Genomic DNA, 27,533 nt, shown 5'->3' with positions numbered 1-27,533 from the left:
GTAAAAAAGTGAACAAGAAAAAAAGACCTAATCTTTTTTTTAAGAAAAGAAAAAGAAAGTAGAAAATGCAAACAAGATTTGAGAAGGTGCATTAAAAATCAAAGTAATTTTGTAACATGATTTTAAATATGTAATTATGCTAATTATATTTTTCTTTAGCGCTTTTCTTTTTCCCTTGATATTTTTTCCTAAGAAATGCTTCCTTAGTTTTTTGAAAATAAAATTTTAAATCAAAGCATTTGAAATTTCTTGCAGTTTGTGTAACATCTCTTACAAAGTAGCTAATTGCCTTTTTCCCCAATGTTTTTGAAAGAAACTACACCAACTGGCTCACGGTTCAAAGGTTTCATACTTATGAAAGGTGTCTGACAGCAGCACAAGTAAAGTGATGTCGCCCTCGGTTTCAAAGTGTTAATAGATAGAATATAAAGGGAATTGAAAAGAAATGACTTCAAGTAATTAGCAGTGTCTCAGATTTGTGAATTATAACCAAGAATTTTTTAACCCAGTAAGTTGTACTGGTAAAATGTTCCTTGTTATGGTAAGTAACAGCAAATGTTAAATAAGTTTCCCTTTTCGTTTTTACAATTACAGAAACAACTTTCTTAATAAAAATGTATTTATTGCAATTATATTATCAAAGTAAATGAAGTTGTATTACGAAGCCTCTACAACAAAACGAATCTGCGGTTTCTGAAAAGGTCAGAAATTACTGACGTAAACTGGCTGTTCCTAGTCTGTGGAGAATGTAGTTTTCTTTTGCTCCGGAGTCTTTCAAAGCAAACGTGTTCCGCTCGTGAATAAGACTCCATATCCCAGCGGTCATCGCGGGTAGCGCGTCGAGTGACGGGACGCATTAGCTCACGCGGACTGTCTCTGGGAGTGCTGAGTCGAATATCCTCTCTGGCGTTTACCGTTAGAAACCGGCTGCTTTACTTCACCTGAATCGGAGACAAACCATCACAGCTCGAGTTGGGACGCTCTCCGTTACTCCGAGGGGTGACCTTAACGTCGGGTTTGGGGCGGACACTTCCGTGGACCAAGAACTGCGTAGCTGAAATCTCCTAGTAGTGAAAATCCAAGACCCACGATGGACCCGAGAGACACTGCCCCTGATTCCTGGGAACAAGAGGACGATGTGGAGGCCACAATCGACGGACAACTTGAATCGGCATTCACGTCGCTAAACGTGAACGCCAAACCGTTTGTGCCCAATGTGAACGCCGCCGAATTTGTTCCGGCTTTTTCCATCAAGGCACACTCGGAAAATCTCGATTCTGTCGGTGAGTTCACAAACACGTTGGGGAGCTACGCTAGCTAGCAATGCGCTAGCTGCTAACAGCAGCCTGGGCTGGGTACATGCTAGCTCACTAGCCTCCGTACAGACACGCGCTCCTTGAAGCGCGACAAACTAGCTAACTTAGCAGCTGTGCTGTTTGGTATTCCAATAATTTGTTATTTCTGACAATGTAGCTTTATCCACAAACTATCAACCCCGTCCATAGTTCATCGCCGTTCGACTGCTGGGCGGTGTTATAGTTTGTTGAGCACTGTCACAACTGTCTTAAAAGTCATGAGCCCAGCCGGCATTAGCTTGTTACAAGTAACCGGGGGTAGCTAACTAATGTTAGCATTTCGGTTAGCCGCTGTGGTTTTACAATTGAGCGCCTGTGTCGCTCTGTGTGAAGTCAGTGCCTCTTAGCTGGGAACTGTTCATTGCAGCAGGACATTAAATCAGGAAAAAATGTAGCTGGCAAACATCCACGTTGTCACTGTGAAACAGTCAAACTTCACATGATGATTAAAGCTAAACTCGTCACTGAAGAGAAATTAGTGGGAACGTGAGTGTTTGGTGTGACGTGGATGTTCTGACGCACTGCTGGTCAAGAGTGGAGCAAAATGTGTCATTGGAAACCGCGTAAAATAGCAGAGACCTAGAGCAGGCTAAGCAATGTCACACGGCAGTCCTCAGAGGAAAACTTTTAGTTAGCATGTTCCTCATAACTCCAACAGATAGTTTGTCAGATACTGCTGTTCATATTCAGTGTGTCATCTGCTTAAAACCTTCCACTGTTTGGCCCATACACACCACACAGACCACAGGCCAGTAGAATCAAATGGATGCTTCCAGTCCAACGTGGAGTTTACTGACATAAAAAAGCTGTTAAAGTCCTCCATATTGAACAGATTATTGTGTAAGAGTTGACAGATTATCGGCCTGGTCGATTATTGGGGCCAATGTTTGGCCTTTTACTCGTTGTCTGTATTGGCGTTTTATTGTAATGATCTCTGATCAAATCGATTAATTAAAAAGGTGCAAAGAAAGTTTCAACATGGGAGGAACTTTAATTGTATTAAACCTCAGGGAGCTATTTTTATTTATTCTTTTTTTTTTCGTTTAATTTTTCAGTTGGCTATTTAAAAAATAATGGGAAATTGTTGTATATGAGGTTGAAAGTTGAAAGATTTGATTAAATATTAGCTAAAGGCAATTAAACAAAGTCTTGTTTGGGAGTTTGTTAAATCTCAAGTTTTAAATACTGACAAAGATTTTCACTTTTAATGCATATTGGTTCCAAATATCAGTTATCAGTTTCATTAAATACTAGTAATCAGTATCAGCCCTGAAAAACAAATATCAGTCAACCCCTTTTCTCTCTTTTCTTGTGTTTCTCTCTGGCCTTGACTTTAGGTTGCCTCTGAAGGCAAAGTGAGATCTGTTTATGACACATCTAGGAACTACACTTGTTTTCTGTTAGCCACAGACCGAATAGAAATTCCTCAAATTCCCACACTTTCCCTTTAAGTAAATGTGGCCTGTAGCCGGAAAAACAGGCAAGGCTCCTTTAACCCACTGAAACATGGACTGACATCAGTTTTCTTGTGCTGTGTTGAGATGTCTTTCACAAGCTATTTAACCCATAAAAATGTAAGCTAATTGGTTTTTCTTTTGAAAACATGAGGAAAAAGGAAATGTGCAACAAAAAAAAATCCTGCATATTGCAAGACATTCAAAGTGAAAAGAAAAAAACATGAAAATTAGGTTAAAAAGGGAAAAATGTCTTGTCTGTATGAATACTATAACATATTTAAAATTGTGGAAAAATGTATGTGTATCCATTTTTTTAAATAAGCTTAAAAATTTTGGGGGGGTCATTCTCTTGTTAGGGCCAGAGCCCTGACTGCAGGTGGTCGTGAAGCTGAGGGAATTAAAAGTAGTATTTTTCTCTAAAATTAATTGCCTTTTTGAGGGCTTTATCATACTCAAAAACTCACAAAACTTTGCAGATGTATCAGAACTGGTGAAAAAAAATTGGATGATTTAAGGATGTCTTGCTTATTTGTTTTAGTACTCTACTTTTTTTGTGTACTCATTTTTGGGTATATGTCTTGTTAAGTTGCTTTTTGCTTTCTGCCCGTGTTTTTGAAAGAACTCAAACTAATTTGCTGGGGTTTTAAAGGGTTAAACTAACTTAAACATTAACTTAACTATTGTTTCTTTTCCAGTTGCTGTTGAAAAGATATCCAGCATGGAGGTGTCAGAAAGTGCTGGTATGTATGGACTCTGTGTTTAAGTGTTAAGACTGCCTCTGTGCCTTTTGTCTCATACATGCTGTTACTGCTCGCCTAATTGTCTGGACATGTGCAGGCCCATACTGAATGGACTGGATTAACAAAGCCTATAGTGACTGTTACATCATGAGACCCAAATACAGAAGTTGAGTTTGCCTGAAAGCTCCATTCCCCCTCTCTGTAGTCTTTCAGCAGCATTGGCTTTATGTATCTACATCTGCCACGGGGGGAGGGTTTTCTGCAGATAAAAAAAATGTCAACGGTTACCACAAACTAACTGAACCGTTTTGTTGTAGATTAGCATCCGTTTGTCTTTAGTTTAGACTCAGGCTGTCTGGATCTTGCTCTGCCACATTGACTCAGGCTCTGTTTAATTACTGCTTTGAACAGACATGGCCATACTCAAGAGGGAGCTGTGCATTGATTGTGCAGCTACATTGGTTATTGTTTTCTCTTATAGTGGGAAACGGTAAAATACCAAAACTGCTAACATTAAACTATTGTAAGAATTAGTATCATTTATACATACAGCAGCTCTGCTAGCAGTGTTACTAGGTCATTTAATGCTGCAGTCATTTAAATAAACATGCCAGGATTCTTTAAAAGCCTACAGTATTTGTTTAACACTTGAGTGGAAACATGTCCCATCGTTGGAAGAAAATGAACCAAAGAAGTGTGGTTGGATGTTTACAGATGATGACCACAGCAGTTAAGGTGTGGTCACCTTGTCTGCGTTGTAAGTCTTGTTGACTGTGCACACATTAGGCAGGTTTCTGTTGTAAGTTTATGTTTCAGAGCAAATACAGCCGTGTAACTAGTAAAGGTAGTTAGATATTTGAACATTTGTTAAACCACATGAAATCTCCACACTGTATGTATAGCAAGTTTGTAAACGTGACAGCTCCCTGCTGTAAATAAGCTTTTATCGTTCTCAAATGTATTCAATCCAGAAAATGTGAAAAGTTCTAACAGAATACTGAATTTAAGAGATTTTTCAAAACCTTCTTAAGGTCCTGACCTGTGAGTGTTGACAGTTAGGGAATCCCTGGTAGATTAACTTAAGATTAATAGTTGGTAAGACAAAGTAAGGTGTGGGATGCACAAAAGTATAGGGTATTTTGTTAAAGTAATGCAAGAAGTTAAACAAGATTTGGGTTTATAATGATTTTGTGATACTGTTCACATTTGAACCAATACCAGCAGTGGTACCCAATGGTGCCTTTTTCTGTACTTTACTTTTTCTGTAAAAAAATGTAATTTTTGAACAAGGAATGACGTAGTTTTGTTTTATTACCCTGCCGTCATGCATCACTGTGGTGTCCACACAGAGACCGTTGCTGCTGAGGCACTGCCGGCCAACCCCATTTTCTACACTGAGCGTACCTTTGACAGCGGCAATTAATAATAAAATGTTTCATTTCATTTATATTTATTTTCGACAGAAATGGGTTAAAATGTGAGATATGAAGATATCCTAGTTCACTGACAGTCTCATTGTGACCATGGTGTGTTGGAGTGTAATAAACATATGATTTATTATTATTTATTAAACTTTCCAGCATTATATAAAAGTTAAAAGCTCCATCTTAAACAAACTGTAGGTACATTGAAGCACATTGTGCTGATAATAGGCCAGCCTCTCCTGACGGCAGGACTCTGACTTCAACTTCTGTGAATCTTCTGTGAAACATCTGTGCTATTAATCATTTTACTCAGGAAAAAACAACTTTTGAGGTCTGCCTCTCCTATAGCTGCCAACATTCCCAGTTAGAGAAAGGGTGAAAATAATGTCATGTGCTTGTGGCCCCAGCCCCCCAAAACATTACATCCGCCCCCGGTAATAATAAGAACTCAGTGGGAGCGGCTGGATGAGACACGGAGTGATGCGTCCTGGTGTTTCTAAATAATTCATCCAAGACCGAGTAAACCTGAAACTAACTAAAGAAGGCACTTTCCACCGCTGCAAATTTGGCTGTTTCAGACACTTTGGTGCTGCTGTCATACCATCAGCTGTTTGATCCGCGATAATGAAACGCTGTAGAAGCACATACGACTCGGTTGTCAAACACTTAGCTGTTCTAGAGTCATTCACTGCATTTGGTTTGCCTCGTTGCTATTCTTATTATCACTGACTGTTCATGTTGTCTGTCAAAACATGGCTGGAATTTATTCTATCGACATTCCATTGACATCGCGTTTGATATCATTTTATCGCCCAGCCTATATATATAACTATGAGGTACTCTGAAAGTGCAGACCTCCATCGAGGCTGAGAGTCCAGTCTACTATGATATGCAAATCTGCAAGCGCAATAATTATATGTGTGCTTTACACTGAACAAAAATTTAACGCAACACTATTGTTTTTGCTTTGTAAGTCAAAGATCTAAGGGCCCAATCTTACAGCCGACCCAAAGCATAGCACAACTGTCAGTGTTAGTTTTAGACTGACGCAGTTGTCATTTTTGCAGACGATGCGGATGTTGTGTAAGTAATATACTGGTGCCCATCTGTGGGCCTATGGGCGTGTAGGTCTAAAAATGAGGTGTGGTCCTGCGCATTGTTGGCATTTTGCGATATTGAGACAGCTGAAACCAATTGCACCATTGACCAACAAGGACCTGGTTAGAAAGTCAGAATGGCGCCCTGTTTTTTAAAGGGTGCCTTATTCGCAGAGTAAGGTGCGCCTAATAGGGGGGTTCACAGCACACATAACATGCTGCTTCTTCCACACACAGGGACATGCTGACAGTCTGGGTTGGGTGAAGTATTTTAACAAGTGAAATATGAATGACATTGTGTAAAATTTAAACATGGCAGAGATCAGAGCAGAGCTGCTGTCTGACTCCTCATTCAGAGAGACGCAGTGAACATTCACACAGGAAGAGCAGTGTAACTTCATTAATTATTTTAGAGACTAAAACTTCATTTCTGTTTCCTCTTTCAAGTTTATAACAACAGTGTTTAGTTCTGCTTAAATGTCCCACAATATTTGCTGCAGTGACATTACTGCTCTGACTGCATCACTCTCAGCAAAAAGCAGCTTGCTGCTCCAATATGTTTAACCCGCCATGTAAATAGTGGTGTACCAGGTGCAGACGTTCCTGGTTTTTAAGGAGAATGGGAGATGATACTCTGATTGGTTGAACTCATGTTTTTGCTGAAACACACCTATGATTAAATACAGGACAAGACAACCCTTTGTGCCTTACTTTGCACCCAGAATATGAGCCATTTGACTTCTAAAAGTGGAGTTGGACACACCCTGAATGCACTTATGCCATGCAGTTAGAGACCATGCACTGTTGATTGTTTAAATAGGGCACATAGTCCTTTATTTTGTTGCACAAAAAGGCCGTTTAGTTGCAAATTTATAAAATCCATGTTAGTGAAAACCTCTTCTTTTTAAAGATAATCCATTCACCTGACAGGTGTGACATATCAAGATGCTGATCACACAGCATCACTACTATACAAGTGCACCTTAGGATGGTCACAGTAAAAAGCTACTCTAAAATGTGCAGTTTTGTAACACAAAACCAAGGACAGAGTTGTCTAGACTGGTTAGACAATGCGTACAAGGTATTATGTTATGATACTTTTTTCTTTTTGTGTCTGTGAGAGCGAGAGAGCCATAGGAGAGTGTTATTGAGGTGGCTTAAAAAATGTGACGGTTTATTCTCAGTGTTTGATATATAGTTATTTTATGCTTGCATAGATTTATACATACCTGTGAAACAAGCTGTGGTACATGACGTAAAGTCAAGATGTCACCCAGCTCCACTTCAATACAAAAGCACAGCTAAATACATATCAACTTTGTCAAACCATGTGTAAATACTTTAAAATCAGACAGATGTATCAGGGCGACCTCTGGCTCCCTGGGTAGAGCGTGCGCCCCATATGCCTCAGGCTCCTGCAGTGGCCCGGGTTCGAGTGCGACCTGTGGCCCTTTGCTGCGTGTCATTCCCCCTTCTCTGTCCCACCTTTTCTGTCTCTCTCAAACTGTCCCATAAATAAAGGGAAAATGAGGAACCACAACTGGTAAAACACACTGAACCACAATCTGTTTTCTGCTGAACTGTGTAGGAGGCTTGATGTCAGAGCATTGTCATTGTTTCCTATTTTGTCTCCTCTTTTGGGGCCGAGTGTTCATTGCTGTCTTGCTGTGGCACTACACTTCTTCATCACAATGTTTTGTGATATTTCTTGGTGGTGGCTGTCTCTCATGCTGTGATGGCTATGTGAAGGTTCACTTTATGTCAAGCTCTTGTCAAAGAGAGGCATGGAGGAAAACAAATCATAAATCACTTCCTGATTGGACAAAGCTTGCATTAACAGAAATATGGAAGCCTCACTGACAGAGGTTGAAGCGACCAGCCTTCTGAATGACATCTGTCAAGAGTTTCTTCATGTGTCCTAGAGTTAACACCCACATTCTTAAAATTATTCAATCACAATCCAATACATACTGTAAAAGTATAGCTAACCTGCAGATAGGGCTGGGTATAGTTTAAAAAAATTACAATACCAATACCAATATTAGTACCATTAAACGGATATAGATACCAAAAGAGTACCTCATTCATTACCTATAATATGGCATAAGTCAGATAAATATTCTACGCTTGACTATACCACAACACAGTCTGTATGGGTTGTAGCTGCTGCTGCTGCTGCAGGAGTGTGAGCTCTGCATCAGGGACAGTCACTGAGAGTCCACACAGCCACAGAAACACAGTAGCAGGGCTAACTGTTGACATTACACGGCTAACGTTGCCTGACTGGGATTTAAACTGGTTTAAAGTTTATTGGGACCGTTTAACAACTCGGATGTGTTAGCTGCCGCTGCTAACCAGGCAGACATTGAGCTGTTTTGCTAATTCAGCAGGGAGTCTGAGCGTCTGCAATCAGGACCCCAGTGTAAAAAAAGATCAAATGCAGCCTTTGTTTGATTGGACATTTGCATACTACTTAGTATTGAGTTGTCTTGGTCAATACCATAAAAGGTATCAAGTACCGATACCCAGCCCTACCTGCAGGAAACTCTTATTAGTTTATCTCAGGCTCAGTGAAAGGGAAAAAAAAAACACCTCTTGGCAAACAAACCTGGTTATTGGAGTCTGTTTTAGGAGACTGCTAATGGGTGTATTTTACAGCCGGAGTCTCTCTTGTACCTTCCAGTCTTGGCGAACCGTGGAAATTATACTGACTGGCCGTTCACTTGATGTCACAAGGTTGGAGTTTCCAAGTTGGAAGTTGTTCTTCTGACTTGGTTGTGTTCATGTACTTTGAGATGAGAAAGTGGGATCCTAATGGAAACTGGGTTGTATTTTGAATGCTAAGAGCGTTAAAACAGGAGCAAAGAATTAACTTAAAGCAAAGAAAACAGATAAGTTGAGCCATGATTTCAAAAATAAGTATTCTAAACCACTACAGTGTAGCATAAAAATAGTGTTACCTGACTTGTCAGGATTTATGCTAGAAAAAACTTTCTAATTAATCTAAGTAACTCTCCATGGACAACAGCTACCAATAATACCATATTACACTGTACATGTGATCAAAAATGTGATACTTTATACATGAATTGACAAAAAAGTTTCTTACCATTGACCAAACATTGACTTTCGCCTGACATGTTTCTGTAATTTATGACATCAAGTTGAGAATTCGTGTTATAGAATTATCTTCGAGTTGCTGAGTTATTTTTCTGACACTAGAGGCCGTTCATGTGAATTTTCCCAGTGGGAAGTCATTCCAATTATTCTGACATCACATGAACGCATTATATGAGTACCTACCTGGTGTATATACTGTATTGTAAATATGCACTTGTCATTAAACTGTGACTGCAGATGCTAACATTCCTATTTTGATCTCCTGATTAGTTTTGTGTGGTGGAGATTTGTTGTCAAAACTCCGATTTCAAGTTTGTTTTTGTGATTGTGGACTGGATTTAACTAAACTGCATTGGGTTGTGAGAAAAACCAAGCAGACTGTGTTTGGTGACATATAATTTATTGTTATTTGCTATGTGCTTTATTATTTTGTTTGGTTGGACAGAACTATTTTCTGTCTGTTTTATAATTATTATTTGTCAGACAGGACAAATGACGTGTCAAACTTACTACAGGTTTGCAACTACAATGCAATGTGAGTAGTTGAGGAGATATTTGTGTGCTAATGAATGTTTATAGAAACAGTGAAGCTTTGGGTGTTCTGCTTAGGTTTGACCATGAACAATAAAGAAGGTTTTTCAAGACACAAATTCACAAATGGGCAGAGCAGCTTGATGAGATCTTGCTGATTCTGCTGCTGACAATCTTTGAAGATTGCTCTTAGTTAAATCACAGAAAAAAATTTTGTTTTCATACCACATTTCTAAGTCAAGTCCATACAAGTAAACTATTTACAGGTTACATTGCACAGTAAGTATTTGTTTTTTTCATCCTGAATACATGTCTTTATTCCTTTATTCTTCAAGGTTTCATGGGGCTAACAGCTTCTTTGCTTCTCGTCTTTCCTTTTGTGACAAGACACTGATCACTGCAATTTACTGTAAACAAAGTCTTTTGTGACATAGACAGCTCAGAAAATGTTTCCAGTAACAGAAAGTTAAAAGAAATAAAAACATAAAGAGAACACAGATATGCTGCTGATCACTGATGTTCAGCTCCGTTTTACTGCCCCAAATGAACATGAAAAAAATGAAAAGCATTAGCCTCGTCAGTGTTTCACTCCCAGTTAAGTAGTTTTAAGTATCTTGTCGAAACAAAGAAAAGGGCTCTGATTGATGTGGACTGTGTTTGTGGCTTTGCAGCTCCAGTGGAAAACGGCGACACAGAGATGACCACAGAGGAGCCGTGGGACCAGAAAGAGGCCGAGCCAAACGAGGAGGAGCCAGGAGGCGGCTCTTGTGGGGACAGGGGACCATCGATGGCAACAGCGGAGGAGACGGCTCCAGAGATGATGGAGGAGGAAGAGGAAACGCCAGCACCCAAGGTTCCACCTCCACCACCAGACGCACCCAAGAAGGAACACATCAATGTTGTGTTCATCGGACACGTAGGTCAGTGAATACACCTGTCTTCTGTTGGCCATTTAGCAGATTATAAGCAGATCAAATGTTACCTGATAGCATTGCTATTAAGCTGGAGTGACACAAATGTGTGTTGGGAACTGACAAAACCCCAGCTCCCTCTTGTTGTTTAGAGGCAAAAAAAAAGCAAAAAAATGACAAAAATTGCCCCAAAAACAACTACTGGTGCACTTAGCCAGTCGTCAATAACCAATCTATTCGTAGACCCTCGCGTAGATATATAGATACATAGATGGGTAGATAATGTTTATTGTTGTTCAGCAACAGCAAATTTATTGCTTTTTAAAAATTTCAACAGCAGTTAATTTAAAGATTATACATTTTATCCAAACAACTGTATTTATTCAAGTTTCTCACCAAAAGAAAGATTAAGAGATTAAACTTGAACACATCATCAGCACGTTATAATTTACCACGCTCATTATCTTTTTTTTCTCCTAAATAGAGTTTACAGGCATCACTATGTAACTTAATGTGACCTTAGTTAGCTGTTTGTTTTGGCCACCAACTGCTAACAGTTAAAGTCAACTGACTGACAGCCAGTTTCAACATAATGCAATGATTGTGAGTTTTTCTGCTTTTTTAGCCCAAAATTCTTGTGACACAACTAAATAACATCAGTCGCTGCCATCAGTGAATTTAATTTTATTTGCCTATTTGCTGATGACAGTCAACAAGGTGACTATAGACCGATTAATCAATGCATCTCTAAAATGTATTCATTAAAGACAGTTGATATAATAAAATCAAAAAGATTAACTCATTTTACGGCACTAACCACTTTATTCAAAATGAGGATTAGTTTTAGAGTGATGACATCATAAACTACAACAGACATTCAAAGCTTCATTCAAAACTCTCAACAGAAGTTTTAAATGTAAAAAATGACATTTGATACTGCCCTAAAGGGTACTGAGATATCAGTCAGGCGCAATTCTTATTCCAGCTGACATCTTTCCGTTCCGTGTCCTTCGTTGTTTGTTGACACAGCTGTTAAGTGTGCAGATATTTTACCTTCACTCTGTTATCAGTGATGTACTCCCTAACAAGTTTGAATGTCATTATTGCCTCTTATCACTCAGCATAGCCTTTTATTTCTCTGGCTGGCAGATCAAAATGTTCAGGAACTTCCTGCTCCTCTGGTCTGTAATATCTGAGTGTTTCAAATCTAAATCCATCCTGCTTTCTTCTTTTGCAGATGCTGGCAAGTCCACAATTGGCGGACAAATCATGTGAGTAGAAGTTTCCCTTTTTGGGTTACCACCCCCCTTATGATGAGTGAAATTCCATCACCACATCAGGCTTCTGACAAGTTTTTCACTCCTCTTCTCTCCTACAGGTATCTAACAGGCATGGTAGACAAGAGAACTTTAGAGAAGTACGAGAGGGAAGCCAAGGAGAAGAACCGAGAAACCTGGTGAGTGTCTCAGCTAACTTGCTCTTTGATTGAATCTAGAACTTGAAAAGTTGTTTGATGACTGAATTAAATCATGAGGGCCGTACACTATAGTTGAGATTTGACTCTTGACTCACCTCCTTGACCAAATCAACACTAGAATACCACTGTTCTGTCTCCCAGGTATCTGTCTTGGGCTTTAGACACCAACCAGGAGGAGAGGGACAAAGGCAAGACTGTGGAGGTGGGCCGAGCGTACTTTGAGACAGACAAAAAGCACTTTACCATCTTAGACGCTCCGGGCCACAAAAGCTTTGTGCCCAACATGATCGGAGGTGCATCACAAGCAGACTTGGCTGTTCTGGTAAGTTCAGGGAATGACCAGCAGTGCACATCAGATCAAAGCTTAACTAGTTGTCTACCAAGTAGTCTATAGGCGCATTCATAGTTGTGCTTGGGTGCTACGCAGAGAGTACATCGCTCTGCAGTCACAGCACTAAAACCAGCGGTGGGGTTTCTGTGAAGTGTTGTAAAGTTTGACTTGGTTGAAAACAGACATTAAACATGGTTTAATAGCAACGACTTCAAAGACAAGTATCTAAATCGATGTCATTGTCACGCACAAGATTCACAGACAAAATATTTGGTCTTACACTAGACATGCTAACAATATTAGCACAAGCCTACGACATTTAACATTGTATAAATTAGCTTAGCAGCTAACTGGGTTTTCCTCTACTCATATGAAGCCTGAAATAATAGTAACTGTTAACAAAGGTGATGTTACAAAATTCAGCTCAATTATAACACAACAGTTCACAGACAAAACAACTGGACACGTTCTCCCCACAAATACAACATGATAACATTATTAGCATAAGCCTGTGACATTTTACACTGCATAAATTAGCCTAGCAGCTCAGAGTTTTTCTCTACTCGTATGAAGGTAAGTTAGTTAGTTACTTAAAATGCCATTGTATGGGCGATTTATTATCTTAATAATTTCTTGTTTCTTATCTGTAAAATAACAGTAAATAAAAGAGGGACATGGCTCTCAGCCTACAAGAATAAACAGGAAGCCTGTGCTACCTGTGCGACGTGTTGTTAAGTTCTGGAGCGGTGCACGTCAGGCTACGTCGGAGGTATGAAGAAGTAGTATAGCCGTATAAATCCTGCTTTAGAAACTCAAAAGATCCAGCAGGTAAACCCTGCGCGATCTCCATCAGCAACCATGAAGACAACAACAAATCAAACCATTAAAAGGGAAATAGTTGTTATTTTCAGTCATTAAAATAAATAGTTTTATTGTCAGGAGGTCAATTACACCATTGTTGTGCAAACAGCAACATAAAAGTGAACCCTTCAGTCCTGGTACTAGCAGCAACCAGAAGTTCCTTCCAGTTTGAATGAAGGCCGCACATCCTTGTTTGAATAGCACAGCAAAACTTTTTTTTTTTCATGCTTTTCAGGCCTCTAGGAGTATTGACTTTTTTCACTGCCGGAACTACAGCACAAGCACCAAAACTGGAATTAGGTTAAACAAAATTAAGCACATTATATTTACAGGAGTTACAGTTTTGAGTTAAGCAATATGAAAAGGCAGTGAACAGAAGTGACTCACCTCACGTATGGTCACTTCTATTCCTACTGCCTCAGTCTGCAGTTGAACCCATTTAATACCTCTGAACCTAAACACTTCCCTGTGATCAAACAGCACTTTCACTTTATTGTTGATCTTGCTGTATTTTTAGGTAAATAAATTGCCAAAAACAAGTCTTAGTGTAACCTGTAACAAAGGTCAAGGTTTGTTTACTTCAATTCTGATCATTTCTGTGAGCTGTTAGTTACAGCAAGGAAGTACCCTTTTCAATGTAATTTTTAGCCCTTGTAAACATATTTACTGACTAAATAACTGTGTTGATCTTCAGGTGATCTCTGCTAGGAAAGGCGAGTTTGAAACTGGTTTTGAGAAGGGCGGACAGACGCGGGAGCACGCCATGTTGGCCAAAACAGCTGGGGTCAAACACCTGATAGTCCTGGTGAATAAAATGGATGACCCTACAGTCAACTGGAGCCTGGAGAGGTGGGTACAAGGTTAAACAGAAGGGGTGTAGAAATTCACAGAATGGCTCTACTCATAAATGCAACAATAAACAGCAGCTCACGAGTCACCTTGTATCAATAAGTAACATGAAATAAATAAAAGCAGATCTGTACTAATCTTTTACTGAATAAGAAACAAATAGCATGTGACAAAACATAGAACAGGCTGTGCTTCTGTGTTCCTTCACAGCTGTTGGCTTTCTGCAGTAATCTGTTTTTTTCTGTACAAGAGGTTTAAAAAAGTTTCTGTTATGAGTGTAGGGGACAAGTAAAAAGTTGAAATCTTTTACTAACTTTTTTAAAAAAAAGTGATTGAACAGTTTCTAATGAGCTTTTCAGCAAATGTGTAAATTGGTTGACGATTCAGTATTTGGTGATAAAAAGTTATCAGTATCAAACAATAATATATCCCCACTGAACACTATCAATTACAGAAGAAGCTCCCACCTTTTTTTTTGTCTGGCCAACGAAAAAAAAAAACCAACAAAAATAACTAAGCAACTGTAGCTGGTCAGTGCAGTGAAGTTTACTTAAAATTGACTCCATTCACAGATAAAATACAGCTTAACAACAAAAACATCTCACAAAAGTATAAAATAAAGTGTAAAATTAATGTCAATAACAATTGTATCTTTTACATTGCATGAATTAGCCTAGCAGCTAGCAGATTCCTCTACTCAAAGCTTAACAAATATCTAGGGCTGCCCCTTTAAAGTCAGAGGTTCAGAGTGGTGAATTTACAGCTCACACCAAGTTAATATGATACAGTCTTTGGCTTTTGTTGATATCTCTTGTCAGCAAAAAATGTTGCTGCACATTTGTGATCCATAGTTAGCACCTTTAGCTTGTTTACTATAAGATGCAAATGTAGCTTAAACGCTGAGCGTCCTGCTGAGCCTGTTTAAACTTGAAAACTTTTTTATATGGAAAACAAAACAAATCATCGAATATTTGTATTGAACTGCCAAATCCAATTCGACTGGCATGATTCTGCCCTTCAAATAACGTTATTTAAACTCTTTCCTACTCACAGTTGGTGTAAGTCACTACATCTTCTGACAGAACAGCACGGTTGAATTTCAGCTTGAATGCACATTTTTTTTAGCCTAACATTTAAACAGAGCAGCTAATATAGTGAGAGCAATAAGTTAGCAGAAGGAGATTCCTGGCCAGGTCTGTCGTGTTTCCTGAGTTTTTATATTATAATATTTCTCACATATGGCATGTGCTCTGTCTGTTGACGAGTCTGGATGTCTGCACTCAATGTCTTTTATGTTTTCAACTGAAATAACCCAGTACAAATAGTTGTGAAACTTCTCTAGTCAAGGGATACCTCGATATGATCCTTTTTGTGGAAAAAAAGGTGTATTTTTATTGTTTTGCTCACAGCCAATCACTGCAAATGCAGTCTTGATTTAATGCAATATGTGAATGGCCCACTACCACAACAGCTGCAACCCATACAGTACAATAAAGTACTCTATTGGCATTGGTATCACTACATTGGCACTGGAGTCATAATTTTTACATTTAAATGTCATGTCTGTGGGGTTATGCATGTGCATTTTAGTCCTTTTCCACCGAAATGTTCTGCAATCTATGGAACTAGAGGAACAATTGCAAGAACTAAAGTAGTAACTCAAAGTTAGTGTTGGGCAAACCAAAATGAAGTCAGATAAAAACCTACATAGGTCAGCAGGACCTACAAAGTTAACAACAGTGAGGTGCAGAATAGTTAATGGGTTAATTTAAAGGGACACGGTCATTGGACCAACAGAAAAAAAGCAATGAATGGAGCTGATGTTTGTGAAGAAGCCTGACTGTCCTCTGGTGTCTATGGTCAGATTAAAGGCAGGCTAAATACCAAACACAACACAGCAAACTTTGTGTCTGCTCTGAGTAATGTTACATTTTTGTTAATACACAGCTTATAAACATGACTGCATCTACAATACTTTTTATGAGCTTTTTTATGAGGAAAGGAATGCACTAAACACATTTGTTAGACCTCAGGAATACAGAAAATTTGTGTATTTTGTGATAGGTGAATGTGACGACGTACTGTGAAAGTGCTTTTAGTGGTCAATAATACTAGAAAAGCGCTATACAAGTACAGTCCATTTGCCATTTACCATTTACTCCTGTTAGTAATCTACTCTGTAAGTCCTTTCTTCCAACAACCACTAGCTACAGTTGTTGTTTTTTTTGGTTTTTTTTAATCCAAGTTAGATGCAAAAACAAGCTGTTATTCCCCACGGTCTCTCTCTACCTGCTGGCTGCCGGCTATTTACGGTCCTGTAACCACTATGTGTTGCAGTGTCTTTAAGCTCAGCTGTCTGTTCCACCAATAGAGACCAGAGGCTGAGCTCTATTGGTGCCTGCTATGCACTACATACAATGAGTTGAATAGAAAGAGGAGCACCTGTATTTATGACAGTGTTGAAAAACATACCTTCAGGATTTCCAAATACCCTGGTATACCATTTTACCATGATACCTCCCAAGCCTACACAACACATATCTAGACTGTGGTGTTTCGTATTCTCCCCCACCTCTCTCAATACCTGCCAACACAACTGATACACTCATTCAATCTCTGGACGTTTCTGAAGTAGTAGTGGCAGTGTTTTATAGCACTGCATTATATTAAGATGTCTTCTAGTATTTTATCTCCCGTTTGTACTGTATGTAAATGATCATACCCAGAGGTGAAAAATGTTCACACAGCTACCTCAGATCTGTGTTGTTTATTGAGTGTCCATGCCTGTACATGTCATCTACGCACATGAAATGGCTGCTGTCATGTTTTTTTTTTTTTATTCCTTCCTGTTTAAAGATGTTGACGTCCTGCTGTTGTTGTGCCCTCAGGTATGAAGAATGTAAGGAGAAACTAGTGCCATTTTTGAAGAAGGTGGGCTTCAATCCGAAGAAAGACATTCACTTCATGCCGTGCTCTGGCCTGACAGGGGCCAACCTGAAGGAGCCCACTGACATGTGCTCCTGGTACACGTAAGTCCTTCAGCTGCTTCTCATCAGCTTGCTTCTCTTCGAATGCTTACCATATAGTAAGGGTGCTCAGATTGATCAGCCACATTTCGCAATCAGACAATATTTCTTCTTAATAGTTAAATCAGCCGTCTCTTATAAGGCCGATTAGAAGATCCAATCAGATGACACAAAACAAGCAAGACAAAGTTATTAAAGTGATCAAACCAGCCTGGTGGTTCTGACATACTGTAGCTCACACTGAATATCATTGTTACAATCATGGTTTACTGCTAACCTGGTGTCCATCTTACCTGCCTATCCTGAGTGCAGAAAAGGGCATTCACTACTGCTGCATCTAAGGAGTCATCAACTCCTCCCAAAAAATGGTCATGTAGACAAATAATCTCAATGTTTTGTTTTTTTTTACCCAACTTACAAGGATTAATTCTCATCAAAAAGGTCTAAATACAGTCAGTTAACTTAAGGTTGACTAATGTTGGTGGGACCCACCTGTGAGTAGGTGAAATAGAGTCTGTGATTTGCTCTGAGGCTGTTAACAAATGAGCCGCCATCTGATTGGACTAAACAAACAGCTGGCCTCTCTGAGCTGGAGATACTGTCTGACTGCAATAACAACACTACTGCTGTCTTAAGCCTCCTGCAGACTGTGACATTTTTGCAATCTTATGATTAAGTTTAGTGCTGCTACATTGTGCAGCATGGATCTTATTAAACTTGGGTACGACATCAAGATTGATGCATGCACGCAGGCTACGACATGCATGCTTCCAGTGATCGCTGTGGCAGCACCTGCACTGAATAAAGTGAAATGATTTTTCTTGTTCATCCATCTCTCCTAACTGCTGTCTGTATTTGATCATTTGTTTCAGAGGGTTACCATTCATTCCACACCTGGACAGTTTGCCAAATTTCAACAGATCAAGTGATGGCCCTGTCAGATTGCCCATTGTAGACAAATACAAGGTAAGACACTTACAGAGGCCTGTGTTCAGAGTTGAGGGAGAATATGGCATATATTGGGGCAGCTGTGGCTCAGAGGTAGAGCCGATCGTCCTCTAATCGGAAGGTCAGCGGTTCGATCCCCAGCTCCTCCAAGCAACATGTCGAAGTATCATGTGTGTTCATGATTACTGAGTAGCAGGTGGCTACCTTGTACGGTAGCCTCAGCCACTAGTGTGTGAATGTGTGTGTGAATGAGTGAATGTGGCATGTAGTGTTAAAGCACTTTGAGTGGTCAATAAGACTAGAAAAGCGCTATACAAGTATAGTCTATTTACCATTTACCATGTTTACTGTGCAGATGGACAGTGCTATTATTCAATATTATACAACAGTTAGTTCCGACCAAACAATTTGATTGGTTGAGAGGCATTCCATGAGTGATGATATAAGAGTACGACATCACTGGGACTGTTAATTTTAAACTCTGCATGTATCACTCCGCTTCACAGCCGTTCAAAATCCATTAATTAGTGTAAGAGTGTAAGTGGCATATGTTTTAAAAGTGGTATATAATTTTAAAGTGTGTCTTGAGCTGACTGGACATGCTTTGGAGTTTCTAAAAGTTATTAGGAAGCCCAGGAGGGGGCAGCTGTGACGGACAGGTTTTGGTAAACTGCCGTTCACTGGGAGTAAACCAGCTGTCACAGATGTTACAAGGATGTGCAGTGAGAGAGGGACACACTCATCTGACATTATCCACAGCCTGAGAGACACAGACACACACACATGCTGTCTGATCCGGGACTCAAGGTGAGGGAGATCACGGCAATGAGTGGACATGCGCTGGATTGACGAACTGTCTTAACAAACTAACTCATTTGAATCTCACAGGCTGCCAAAGTGTCTGTTAACAGACTCTGATTTCACTGAAAAAACAGAGATAAATGTTCTTGATACTAAGCATTTGCTCTGTGCATAACATGAAAACCTTTGTAACACAGATTAGCAAGCAGCATGCAGGGAAATGTTTATGCGTTGCTAGGCAATAGCTTTCATGTCCAGCGGTTGCAGAACAATTTGTGTCTGCGGAGCCAAAAAAAATCATTAAATAAACAAACAAATCATAATCTGTCGTCGCTTGTTAATATGAACAAATTAAAGGCGCTTGTAGAACTGTTTTATTAAAGCAATATCACACTCGAGGTCATGTGTTGTGCTGTATATCATCACGGCTGTGATTATGTTCGGCCCTCAGCCTGCGGCCTTGTGCCTACGACCGAATAGCAGCTGTGATGATATACGAGCACATCACTCCCTCTCGAGTGATATTGCTTAATTTTATCATAGCTCTAAGTTTGCATAAAATCTTGAAATCGGTCTTCTGCTCGAACACTTGCGCTGGTCCACCGTGCATGCAGAAGAGCTGTGAAGTGCACAGATTTTCTGTAAAGAGCCTGCTGCTTGCATTCAGTGCCCATGTTGTGATAGTTTTGGTATCTGGTTTATTTTTTCTGAGTAAATCTGGCAGGAAAACACACTGAATATCTATTGTAAACAATATTTAGTGTATATTAAATATAATATACATGACCAGATTATGATACATGGTAAGATATAGATCCTGTGCATCCATATGTTCGTCTGTTGTGTCTAAACGGTGAGCGAAAGATACAAGCGGATACACAAAAGACACACAGTCAGAGACACACAAGCAGACAGGGACAGAGCTCTCCATGTGAGTAAACACATTAGAGGAGCAGGATCGCCTGCTGACCAGCACAGAGAGATGCACCTCCGTGTGAACGGCCAGGCGACTGCTGACAGGCGGCTGTGTAACAATTAACACATCGAGGCAGCTAGCTATGTGTCAGTGACTGTAGTTGTCTCTTGTCATGTTGCACTTGTCAGACTCAAGCTAATGATTCCTGCAGTGTAAGGCACAGCACTGTACAACAGATCAGATCATCAATGAAACAAAAAGTCCCCTTCATATAGAGGCCTCAGTGGGTTTAAATGGTTGGGAGAAAGGATGGAGGCTGTGGCTGTGAAATTTACTGAGAAAGGCAATGCTTTTTCTCATGGTTTTCCATAGTCTATGTTCCCATTTGCTGGCTGCATCAGTTACACCCAAAGTTATGTGTCAGCATATTGTGGCCTACTAAACCAATTAAAGGCTCATTCAGTGCATTTATTGTGGTTTCTATAAATGGAAACATGTATAAACATCTGATTGATTGATTGATTTTTCAAAACATTGCCAAAACCTGCTGTTTTTAGATGGATGTAATACTTCTCTTGTCATTTAAGTGACATCAAATGAGTTTTAATGATATCTAGGAGTCAAATAGGGTGCAAAAATATACTTAAAAATGCCGATTTCAAGATTCTGCCTTTAGAATTTCTTTACCTAATGCTCTTCCACTGTGTCCTTCATTTTATAAGCATCTATCTGCACAGGTGACTGTCACATGTCTCTAGTATCCTAGAGCCTTTTGGCAAATGCGTTTTTATTTCAGTATAACAAAAAGTAATATTATATAATAGTACCTATTCACTCTAAAACTGTAATGTTTTTTTCAGGTGAGGACAAAAAATTCTATTTATTCTCCTTCATTCCTTCATTAAATCTGGTCTATTAGCATCTTACAGCAGCTTACAGCTCTGAAGTTCATCTACCATTTATTATCTTTACTTTAAGACATTGGGCTCTATCTCACGCTCAGCGCAAGGCCGTGCACAGCGCAAGTGTCATTGCTAGAGTCAGACCAGCACAGTTGTCATTTTCTCACCCGGCACCCATCTTGTGCTCCCCTGGGCATGTCGATCTTAAAGTGAGGTGTGGTCAGGCGCACTGTTGGCGGAGTGCTATTTTGAGGCAACAGAAAGCAAATGTGCTATTGACCAAATAAAAGATGGTCTGAAGCCAAAGGCGCAGTCTGTTTCCTGCTATTTAAAGGGTGGATTATTCCGATAGCAAGATGTGCCTGCATGCAGCTCAGATGTTTGGATAAGTCAGGTGGAACATCACCACTCAGCCTGAAGTCGGAGCATTCTTTAAGGCATGTTGTGTGTTGCACAACATTGATATGTGCCATGGACGTCTCTTGGACATTAATGGGGGCACATTACAGGATGTAGGACGGCGTGAGGCTGAAAGCCATGTGCTGATGCCAGTGAACCCAAATGCCAGCAGCAACATGCACACTGAGAGATCAGCTCCTCCCGTTTATGCTTGATTTTAGCGCTGAACTGAGCTTGTTTACCCTCCTCCTCACATCACTGTACACTTTTCAGCATTGTAAGGCTGTTCTGGGGATTGCAAAAAATGATTGAACCTGCACCGCCACGTCCTCTCATGTCTGCTTTACCTCTGCTGCTTTTGTGGATATTTGCTGCTTCCACAAATTATCTGCTCGCGCGCCTTCACCTCGCGCACAAGAAGATCAGATTCTTCAGCAGAACACCTCTCACATCTATTATTCGCCAAATCAGCCACATTTATCGCATTTTGCCAATTCCTGGCACATCTGGCTTTTAAAGGGAATAGGAGCTGATGCACAGATTGGCTAATTCATGTTTCGTCCAAAACATACCCTTGACTAATTTAAAGTTCAAATACAACCCCTCTGCTCTGTACGCCACACCTGGTGCCCAGATTATCCGCCGTTTAACTAGCAATATGGACTTTGGCATGCCTTTAACGCATTTGCGCCATGCGCTTTAGATAGATCGATAGATAGATAGATAGATAGATAGATAGATAGATAGATAGATAGATAGATAGATAGATAGATAGATAGATAGATTATCTAAACAGGGCCCCTTGAATGTTAATGTGAGTCTTGTGGTTGCTGAGATATACTCCATATTAAAATGAGAATTTTTGAGCAGAGACCTGAAAAAGGGGAGCAGTGTATAACAGGTCAATGCAAACACAAGGTTCTCCTCACCTGCTCTGTAACACTCTGTCGATCTGTCTCCTCAGGACATGGGCACTGTGATCCTCGGCAAACTGGAGTCCGGCTCCATCAGTAAAGCACAGCAGCTGGTTATGATGCCAAACAGGGTAAGACATCCCACAAGCCCTTTCTTCCATCTGTAGGGAACAAGAAAGATGAGATTTTAGAGAGGGAAAACTTAACTAAAGAACATTTTTGGTTGTGTTTTTGTTTTTTATATAGTCTGAATGTAGAAATCGAAACCTCCCTCTGGTTGTAAATTTAAAACATCTCCTTTTTAGAATCTGCACTTTATGCCCTGCATCATTGTGTCATTGGATAAATCTGGTGAAATCCTCGTGGCTGACATAATAAAGAACAGATATCATGTACTATACTGGCCAGTCATTGCAGAATTCATTTAAAAAAATGTTAGAATATAATTACTGGCGGCTACAGTCAACTAGATGCATTCCATTTTGTCCTCCATATGAAGTTTGACCTTGTTTTTAAATGGCAGAAGCAAAGCAAATCTTTTTATAGTGTCGCAAGGCCGTTAGTGAGAACTAAATGTTCAGTCTGTGATAAGAGTAGACCTGTTATTACTGTTAATACTTAGACTGTGAGTAACTGATTAATTCTCTCGTCTGCTGTTTAACTCTTGCTCTGTGTTCAGTGATTTTGTTTCAACTTCACACCACAAAACACTTTTCACCTGCATGTCTTTAATCCCTCTTCTGCCTCTCTCTGTCTAATTTCATGAGGTTTTATTCCATGATGTCTTATTTCATGTGTTTCTGCCTGTTGTCCTCACGCAGCATGTGGTGGAGGTGTTGAGTCTCCTGTCAGATGACGTGGAGACAGACGACGCCGGACCTGGTGAAAACCTCAAACTGCGGCTGAAGGGCATCGAGGAGGAGGAGATCCTGCCCGGCTTCATCCTGTGTAATGCTGAGAACCTCTGCCACTCAGGGCGCACCTTTGACGCCCAGGTCAGTATCACTCTGCAGCTCAGGGCTACGATCACCGAGCCGCTCCTGACTGTGTTTATAAGTGCTCACACTGCACCACCAGCAATCAGGATTCACACTCCGAGCACAGAATCTTAGCCATGAACCAGTTCCAGGGAGTGAATAATCACACTCTGATGTAATGACCTCATACGTGAAATGAAATTGTAACTCATCGGCGTCCTGGTGGCTCAGTGGATAGAGCGGCTCCCCATATACAGAGGTTGTATCTTCACCGCAGCGGCCGTGGGTTTGACTCCGGCCTCGGCCCTTTGCTGCATGTCACCCCCTCTCTCTCTCCCCCTTTCGCGCTCACACTGTCCTGTCCTAAACTCATATTCAAGTAATGTGCATATAGTGTAATAAAATTTTTCAGTGCATACTGTAATAATAATCTTTTGCATATAATAAGTAGGAATGCACTGAATGTGAAATTCTGGCTCAATACCAGTGTTTTTCTGTTGTTGTTATATATTCCTCCTTTTGTGGTAGATTTCTTTACATAACAAAATAACTAAACTGTTTTACAAACAACCTTTAGTACACCCTATTTTCACATGAAAAACATGAAGAAAAAAAGCAATGCCAGTCTTTCTACTCTATAAGATTTGCCATAATTTTCCTCTCTATTGTATATTAGATAAGATTAGATAAATTCGAAAGACTATCGTCACAGTGGGAAATTTGCCTTGGACTTCATCTCTGCAGTATAAAAAACAATAAAAACAGCAATGCATGCACAGTAAAATACAACAATTAAAAACTGTATACTTTCAGCCATCAATTGCACATGCCCATCATAAAAATGCACACTTCACAGCAAAACTTTGCTGGCCAGCAAAAAAGAAATATAATTATAAATATTTCGAGCCCAGGTGGTTTTGAGGGCTTAAATGGACAGTTGGAGTTGTGGTCTGGTTGGTCCAGTTGTGTCTGCTTAGGTGGACTCTGTACCGTTAGCCTTATATTGCTTTAAAAACGTTAACAAATTTCTCCCAGAGACGGCTGCATTTATTCAAGTTTCTCACCAAAAAATACATTTAATAATACTACATTTGAACATGTCATGATAATTCTTATGATTTTCCATTTGCAGAAAACTCATTTTTACTAAAAGAGCTTAAAGGCATCATAATGTAACATTAATTAGCTCTCCTCCTGCTTTTGTCAACATGGATTTGTTGTTCACAATTTAGCGCTATCTCGGACACTATAGGGTGCGTCCCCTGATGGGACAATAGTGAGTTAACCGTGTCTTTTCATCCCAGAGGAGTCTCAGGGAATATCTGTTTTTCCCAGACACATTTTCTATTGTCCCCTCAGTGATGGGGCTCCTTTAGTGTGGCACGCTGCTTTATTGCAGGCAAAAATTAATATGACGCAGGCGGCAGTAGCTCAGCCCATAGGGACTTGTGTTGGAAACCAGAGGGTCTTTGGTTCAAGTCCTAGAGAGGTGACTGGCATTTGTAGAGGTGACTGTTCACTTTCAGGGCACTGTTGAGATGCCATTGAGCAAGGCACTGAGCCCCCCAACTGCTCAGGGCACCAGTCCATGGGCAGCCCCCTCACTCTGATATCTCTCCATTTAATCCATGTATCGGTCTGTTTGTACCTGTGTGTGTATTTCTGGTCTTTAATAACTTTTAACAGAGTTAACATTTCCATCTGGGATTTATAAAGTATGTCTTCTTCTCGTGGTTCAGCTGCTGCAGAAGAGAGCTTTTAGACTCAGCACAAAGAGCATTTAAGTTTCACTTTCATACTGCCTGGCATTCTACTGCTCCATCTGTGCCTAGAGTATGCTCTGTGCTCCAAGAGTGTGGTGCAATCAGTAAGTAAACAGTATATATAATAGCACTTAAATGAACAATCCAGTTCCAAAAATTCAAAATCAATATGTGGTGCAGAAGATTTAGTCACACACAAAGGAATGTCTGTGAAACCCTGAGATAGGCTGATAGCAATCAACAAGGCAAATATCGGACAATACCGATGTGCGGCATATAAATCAGTGCATCCCTAATAATAAGTTAAAATTTCATTTCACAAGTTATTACCTAAAAAAATTAAGTTTTTTTCTGGACTTGAGCATCTAGCTGGTGTTGGTTTATCCCTCCCCTCTCACTGCTGTCTGGATCCCTTTGAGCAAACCACCATAGTGGAAATGGCCCACAGAGCTGTGGGGGGGATCAGCTGGTGCACTGAGAGTGCTCTTCAAAATTAAATGTTTGTTGATTTTCGATGTGCCCTCCATCATCTCTCCACAGATTGTCATCATTGAACACAAATCCATCATCTGTCCAGGTTACAACGCAGTCCTTCACATTCACACCTGCATCGAAGAAGTGCAAATCACAGTAAGACCTTTAATGCCGACTTCACTTTTTACCCTTTTAACATGAGGCCTCCACACACACAGACACACATACAAACACCACTCACTGTCTCACAGTAGTGTTTGAAGCCGATCAGGAATAATGATTGGTTGTAGAGGTAATAGTGACATTTGAACAAACATAGCATTCTTCTTTCATTGTAGTTTTCTCTTTTTTCCTCTTTATTGTACAAAAATCAATGTACATGCACATATTGCCAGAGAGAGGTGAGTTATTGTGGTTGTGGAAGTTTGGGATGAATGTAAATGTGCTCCCTCCATCTGCAGGCCTTAATCTGTCTGGTAGACAAGAAGACAGGGGACAAAAGTAAGACACGGCCACGATTCGTCAAACAGGACCAGGTGTGCATCGCCCGTCTGCGCACGGCAGGGACCATTTGCCTCGAGACCTTTAAAGAGTTTCCTCAGATGGGACGGTTTACCTTACGGGACGAAGGTACAGCATCTGTAGACACTGGGGGGTGGAGCTATCCAACATGTCCTTGCCATGGGTTTAACATGTTCATCTGGCTGGTTTTCAGTCTCGTATCAATGTGCTGTTAGATGATTAAATGTTCAGCTTTCCTTCCTGTTGAGAGCTGTTTTCTCCTGCAAACAAAGAAACTGAATCTCAGCAACAAGCATTTCTGCAGCTGCAGCTACTAACTAGCACTAACGCTGATAAGTATTTTGACTGTAAATCAGTTCTTTTTTTGACAAAACAATTAGTCTATAAATGCCAAAGAGAGCCCAATTTGATGTCTTAAAATGTCTTGTTCAGTTCAGGCAACTAGTCTTTAAACCCAAATGTATTCAGTTTATAGTGCAGCTTTAGCTACACAAAATATTGATAAATAATAAGGATGTCCTGATCATCTTTTTTGCCCCTGATGAGTCATTTAATATTTAGTACCTGCCAATGACGATATATATATTTTATATACTGTAAATCAGATCATCATTTGAATCTGATCAGTACAGGAGATTAGCTGTTTACAGAATGAATACATGAAATGTTTTATTGTATTCTCATCTCAATTTAATGTTGGAGCTACAGGTTGTGATCATCAATTAGGTTGTCACTAAAACCTGTAGAGTTTCATTAAAAGGTGAATTATTTTTTGCCTTTAGATATTTAGAAATAATGAAAGCTAAGCCTTTAAGGTTCTATAAGATTCAAAAGGTTTTGGATATGATAAGTTGATGTGAATTCATTCTGAGCCGTGCATCAGTAAAGTGAATCGGGGACAGAGATGTGATGGTTCTCTTCTGTTGTGTCTCAGGTAAGACCATCGCCATCGGTAAGGTGCTGAAGCTGGTCGCTGAGCGGGACTGAAGAGGACGGAGCTGCCTACGTGTCCTGGTGAGAAAGAATGGGCGGAGCTCGGTCATAACCCGCCCACACAGTTGTCAGCGGCGACGGCACCTCCCTGTCACGCCCCCCTTCAGCGTGCCGAAGAACAGCTTCAGAAAAAAACTCACGTGAAAAAGAACCCGTTTTTAAGCAAATGACACCAAGATGAAGTCCACACGAGTCAGCTTTCTCATATTGAGAGCTCAGCTATGCCATTTCTGGGTTAGCCCTCCCTCCACCTCTCCCACCTCCCTACTCTGGTCTACTCATCATTACATGATTTATTTTTCTTTTTTTTTTTCTTTTTTTTTTTGCTTTCATAAATGACAATGACAAATGGCAGAAGTTATATCTAAACAGATGTGGACCAGGATTTTGCTTGGAATATAAAGGATGATTTTCAGAAGTAAATTGCAAAGAAATTGTTTGAAAGAACTTAACCAGTTGAAACCAAAATGTTTATCTTGGGTGTACATGTCTCCCTTTGCTTTTACCCAGTTTTTGGTTTCTCGTGGCGTTCTGGCAGTGTGCTTGAGCGTGTTCAAATGTTATTAAAGCAAACAACTATGACAATAAAATAAATTGGGAAAACAGTGTGTTCATTTTCAGAGCACAGTCCACTGGCTGCTTTTTTACAAACACCAAGTGGTCTCTTTAAATGCAGGTTTCCATTTAAACATAGTCTGGGTACATGTTGAACTATTTTTGTGAATGCTAGTTAGCATTCATATTA

General features: G+C 40.0%; 1 protein-coding gene across 1 annotated transcript; it reads left to right on the top strand.

The window, feature by feature from the left end:
- The first annotated feature begins 851 nt into the window (after nucleotides 1–851).
- gspt1l (G1 to S phase transition 1, like) lies at nucleotides 852–27,391 on the top strand. Its single transcript, XM_042504965.1, has 14 exons — nucleotides 852–1,283; nucleotides 3,508–3,552; nucleotides 10,396–10,644; nucleotides 11,873–11,906; nucleotides 12,014–12,091; nucleotides 12,254–12,434; nucleotides 13,999–14,153; nucleotides 17,042–17,182; nucleotides 18,052–18,145; nucleotides 22,110–22,190; nucleotides 22,881–23,054; nucleotides 25,340–25,429; nucleotides 25,735–25,903; nucleotides 26,730–27,391. Exons 1-14 carry the CDS (start codon nucleotides 1,091–1,093, stop codon nucleotides 26,780–26,782), a joined length of 1,737 nt encoding a protein of 578 aa, XP_042360899.1. The 5' UTR covers nucleotides 852–1,090; the 3' UTR covers nucleotides 26,783–27,391.
- The last annotated feature ends 142 nt before the right edge of the window (nucleotides 27,392–27,533 follow it).

This window comes from Plectropomus leopardus, chromosome 17, assembly GCF_008729295.1.
Source record: "Plectropomus leopardus isolate mb chromosome 17, YSFRI_Pleo_2.0, whole genome shotgun sequence".
Lineage (NCBI taxonomy): Eukaryota > Metazoa > Chordata > Actinopteri > Perciformes > Serranidae > Plectropomus > Plectropomus leopardus.
This window is presented reverse-complemented; position numbering and strand designations above follow the sequence as displayed.